Raw genomic sequence first — 5,606 nt, 5'->3', positions numbered from 1 at the left:
TCTTTTATCTGTTTGGTTCTATATAATTGGAATCTTAATATGCAGCATGACGGGGATTAATTAAAAATTGACATGACAATCAGAGCCCTTTGTATGTGAAACCATCCATTGTAGTTGTCGAACTTCTCGATGCCAAGCCATCGAAAAAAGAAAAAAGAAAAATCCTCTCAATGCCACATTGTTGAACTTCTCAAAACGCCAATGTCCATCAAACTCTTCTAAGAACTAACAATCAGAGATTGTAGTTTATTGTTCTTTTCCTCTTCTTTCTTATCAAAACAGTATATGGGAGCCTGCCATTTGGCATCCTCGAGGACAGCTCCCACCTCAAATGTCATCACATGAGCAGCCCTTCCTGTAGATACAATGAAAAAAAAAATCAGGACGAAGAACTTGTATGACCTTGAAAGCAGAACAATCCCCCGCTCCCTCCCAAAAACACACACACGAGCATCAGAAAAAGAAGAAGAAGGAGAAGAAAATAAAGGCTGCATTTTCTCCTTAAAATTGATGATTTTTTCCAGACTATATTTTTGAGCCTACTATATCTGCTTCCTTTGCAGCGAAAACTTTGTTTTCAGATCCTTTAATTTGTTTTAGTTTGATGTAAATTGCAAAGAAACAAAGTCTGAAAACATGCAAAGCCAATATTACAGGCTTGGAGAATCAAAATAAATTAGCAAGGCAGCTTCCTTATTGTGAAAGTTCTGGGTGGATGATGGCTCAAGTTCATACCTGTATAGAAGACCCAGTGAACAGGCCTCTTGGTGACAACATCTTCGTAGTACCATATAAAATCAACCTTCTCCCAGACATTACACAGGAACCCATCGACGTATTTTTGGCCCAAGTAGTTTGCACCATCGAGCCAGTTGGGTCGTAGGATACCCACTTCGAGCTGGGAGGTCTTGCATTCCTTGGACGAGTCCAAGGTGTACAGAAAGGAAGTTCCGTTGTTCCATTCGAGGTCGTACAGAAGATTACCCAGTTGATTTTGGATGATGTTGAAGTTACGACCGTTGGGCCAATCGTACCAGAGATCAATAATTTGGAGAGATCCACTGTAGTTCATGAAGAGGATGGAGTGGAATTGGTGAGGCCATGGCGTTGGTGTTGGAACTGGTTCTGTTGAATATGACTTTGAGGAGCAAACGCAGTAGGTTAAGAGGTAGATAAGGTGTGCTGCGATGATGGGTTTGGCTGCCATTATCGTAATCTACTTTACCTTTTCAGTTTCAGGAGATGAACAGAGAGATCGTGTTTGTGGCGAGAGAAAGAGACTATTTATTGGTATTCACTAAACAAAACCAACCAACAATTACTTATCGCGGAACCGACGATTGCACGTTTGAATTTAGGGTAAATTACAAATACCCCGTTGTACTATGGGGTCAGTGACAAAGTCCTCTTGTACTTTTTTTTTTTTTTTTTGTGACAAGGACCCTCTGAACTTTAGCTGTTAGACAAAGACCCCTTGGCCGTTAAGTCAGATGACAGAAAGCATTAAATTATCAAAATATCCTATTAAATTTTTTCTATTTTATTTTTCTTGCCCTTTTTCTCTTAAAACATATTTAACCTAGAAAATTGATATATGGTCCTGCAGAGTGGTTTTGTTTGTTTTGATTGTTGGTTATCTTCTTTTTCATGATCAAAACATCATGGCCATGTACAAAAAAGATTCCGGTGCCCTTGTTAGTTCACCCGGGAGCTTATTTAGCTCCTTCCTGATCTTCTCAACACAAACCCCTTGACCGAAATAACAATTCCAAAAATCATGGAGAAGACACTGACGACCACGTTGTCTGGGGCCAATCTTGCTAATGTTAACCAATTGAACCAGCAAGGGGTTTGAAACAATTTTATTTTGCTAGTGTCTGATATGAGGCCTCCCTTGATGATTTTTGTTTCTGCATCAATTTTATTTTGTATATGTATGTTTCTTTTAACTAGGAGAGAATAGGAAAAGGAATTATTTGAAGAGGAAACTGGTACGATGAGTGGGAGGGAAATGCCAAATATGATGAGGGGGAGGGAAATATCAAATGTGATGGAAGAACAGCTCGCCCATCCCACCGAAACTTTTTCCCGAGTTTTCCTTGTCGACTGATACAAACTCTATGGCAAACTTCTTCAAGTATCAAGGAGACAACTTCAATTGCCGGCGGCAAGTCAGATTTTGGTTTTTTTTGGCGGTACTAAGATTTTTGGGTTGAAACCAAGTTCCTGGCTGTAACAGAATTTCTGTTTCTGGGCCAAGACTCTTTTATGCGGTTGTATCTTTTATGTGAGTAAGTTTTACAAGGACTTTAAAATAAAAAGCAAATTTTCTGAAAGTGAGGAGTAATTTACAGATCTGATGCAAATCATAACATCTCTGAGCTAATCTCCTCTGTCTTTTCCCTTCCTGTCTTTGGAAAAGAAAACAGAAACTTGTTCTCCATCGAAGATTAAACCAGTTCTTTTCAATCAGAGCGAAACACAGTTTTCATCACGGAATGTTTCAAATTCCGTTAATGTTGTCCATTGAATGTTTCAAAACCGTTGTTTTTATGCCATTTCACCAAACTTCAATGGAGAAGATAACGAACAGTATAAAAATGGTAGCTTGGACATTTAAAAAACTTTAAACAGTAGGATGAAATTTTTTTCGAACTAACAGAACATTAATGGAAGGGGGTTTTTGTCTAACGGTTAAAGTTTAGGGGGGTCTTTGTCGCAAAAAAAAAGTACGGGGGACTTTGTTAATGGCCCCATAGTACAAGTAGGAATGGCAATGGGGCGGGGATCATATATCCCCGTCCCCAACCCTAATTATGAAATCAACCCCCGTCCTTGTCCCCATTCCTCGCCGGGGATAAAATTTGTCATCCATCCTCAATCCCCGACGGGGATGGGTTCCCCGCAGGGACCCAAATCCTTGAAATTTTTTTAGATAATAGTATTTATTTGAAAAATAAATTTACTAAAATTAAATAAAAATTTAAAATTATAAATATTTTTTTAAATATATTTTAATATACATATAATATATATATATATAATCTGGGTCGGGACGGGGTGGGGACCTCAATCCCCATCCCCATCCCCGTCCCCACCCTGCCAAAACAATCCCCGTCCCCACCCTGCCAAAACAATCCCCATCCCCGACCCGATGGGGTCAAAAAGTCAAGTTCCATTGGGGATGGGAAAAATTGCCATCCCTAAGTACAAGGGGGATCTTTGTAATTTACCCTTGAATTTACTTACGAAATGCCAGAAATCCAAAGAGAATCTTTTTTTAATTAATGTAGAAAATGCCAAAGTGGATAGTGCCCTCAAGTTTCTACCATTGCTCAAACCTCTTCTCAATCTGAAGTTTGGTAATTGCAATCACGTCCTTGAACTTCTTGATATAATTGCAAGCATACTCCTCTATGTTAGAATCCTCTAACAAGAGGCATTAAAATGTCCAAAATACCCATGTGGTTATGATTAATGCTGGTTTATATAGGAAAAAAAACAATACAAAGTAGGGGTATGCTTGTAATTATAAAAACAATACAGAAAAAAAGGATTGGTGATTGGTGATTGACATGGAGAGAAAATTTGGAAATAAACATTTTGATTAAAAGTATTTGCATAGGTATTTCAGACATTTTTGTATCCAAAAAATTTTTTATTTAGATATTACTTTCTATCTCGGGGGTGGGGATCGTTTCCTTTTTTCTGGTTGTGACTTGTAGGGGTGCTTAAAGTAGGTTAACCTAACCATGGGCTTTTTTTTTTCAAACCGAACTAATCATCTGGTTTTTGAAAAAGCAAAACCGAATTAAAACCAATTAATTAACCAGTTGCCAGTTTGATATTTTATGGTTTTGCTTCTTTGGTTTTTTGTAATTTATAATATATTATCTATCTATCTATAATATATATATATATATATATATATATATATATATATATATATATATATATATATATATATATATATATATATATATATATATATATATATATATATATATATATACTCCTAAAATCTCTCTCCTAAAGTATCTCCTCCAAGCCATTAGGAACTTATCATATTACCTCACTCCCCAATCAAAAATCTCTACCCCCAATCTATATCCATTCTCTCATTTAGAACATTCATATTAATTAATAAATAGTTAAATATGGATAATATTTAACCCAACCCATATTCAATGAATATTAAATAGTGTTATTATCAAAAGTTAATAAATACAGTTAGTAAATTATGAAAAATTAAATATTCTTATTAGTAAATTATAAAAAATTAATAAATATTGCTATTAATTAACTCATCATGACTTTTTAAAGTATTTTGGGTAAATACTGTTATATTCATGTTGATTAATAGCATTTTATAGAAATTGAAAACTCTTTAACTAATTTCTATAAAATTGAGAATTATATTTAACAATTATCAAAAAGTATAACATTTTAGTTATTTTTATTATTATAATTAATAATCGAATGTAGATAGGGGAATAAATATTATAATGTTGGAAAATGAAATTATTAATTAATTTATATAATAAAATAAAAGATAAATTAGTGTAATTTTGTTAGAAAACTATCTTATAAAAATAAATATTTAATAACATTTTAAAATAATTTTCAATAAATCTCCATAATTATACAAATGTAATATATTTTCAAAATATTTCATAAAACTACATTTTCATAAAAAAACATTTTGAAAATTAAAAGATATAAAATTTTTGAACATTTAATTAAAATGTATTAAATGATTATTGAAATATATTATATTTTGGAAAATTTATTACATTTGGTAGATTTTGGAAAACTATTGACAAATTATATAATTTTCATTGTAAATTATTGAAAATTATTAAAGATAAATGAGTATGGGAAAGGGAAATCTGTAATTTAAACCAATAATTACACAAATTATTAAAATAAATTAGTATAATATTGAAAAAAGAAAATTTATATTAGACAATATAAGATAAATTAGTGTAACTTTATAAGTAAACCATTTAAAAAGAAAATAAATCATTTAATAACATTTTTAAAAATAATTTTGAATAAATTTTCAAAATTACACAAATGTAATAAAATTTTCAAAAATTTAATAAAATTACATTTTTGAAAATTAAAGACAATTTAGTGTACTTTTAGAAATTTACCATGTGGTTGATACTCAGTGTATCCTTTTGTTCATTTTTATTATCAAATTGACTATTAAGTTGACAGGGAGTGGGTGCCTTACCTTGAACACACCCGACACTGGGGACGGGGCAGGGAAAATTCGAGGATTCCCCATCCTTAATGAAGAGTGGGTCCCTTACCTGAAACTCACTCAACACTAAGGAGAGGCGAGGAAATTCGAGGATTCCCCGTCCCTAACTGGGAGTGGGTGCCTTGACTTGAACCCACTTGACAGTGGGGATGGAGTGGGGATGGGGTAGAGTGTCTTGATTACGGCCTATGGGGTGGGGTGCCCTACCCTAAACCTGCCGCATTGCCTTTCATATATAATTGTTAATTATTAGTGAGATTAATAAAAATGTTAGCTTTTGTAATTGTTTTTATTACTTTAAAGTCAGTCAAATTTTCATTTAAAAATAATGAAAATA

At 33.3% G+C, this 5,606-nt stretch overlaps 1 protein-coding gene across 1 annotated transcript; it reads right to left on the bottom strand.

The window, feature by feature from the left end:
- Positions 1–88: 88 nt before the first annotated feature.
- On the bottom strand, positions 89–1,338 carry LOC148862301 (uncharacterized protein At4g14100-like). Its single transcript, XM_088978654.1, has 2 exons — positions 736–1,338; positions 89–355 (listed from the first exon to the last, which is right to left on the bottom strand). Exons 1-2 carry the CDS (start codon positions 1,205–1,207, stop codon positions 219–221), a joined length of 609 nt encoding a protein of 202 aa, XP_088834780.1. The 5' UTR covers positions 1,208–1,338; the 3' UTR covers positions 89–218.
- Between the last annotated feature and the right edge of the window lie 4,268 nt (positions 1,339–5,606).

Source organism: Nelumbo lutea, chromosome 3 (genome assembly GCF_056320005.1).
Source record: "Nelumbo lutea isolate HS-2025 chromosome 3, American lotus-T2T, whole genome shotgun sequence".
NCBI lineage: Eukaryota > Viridiplantae > Streptophyta > Magnoliopsida > Proteales > Nelumbonaceae > Nelumbo > Nelumbo lutea.
The sequence above is the reverse complement of the archived record's forward strand: the minus strand, read 5'-3'. Positions and strand labels throughout refer to the sequence as shown.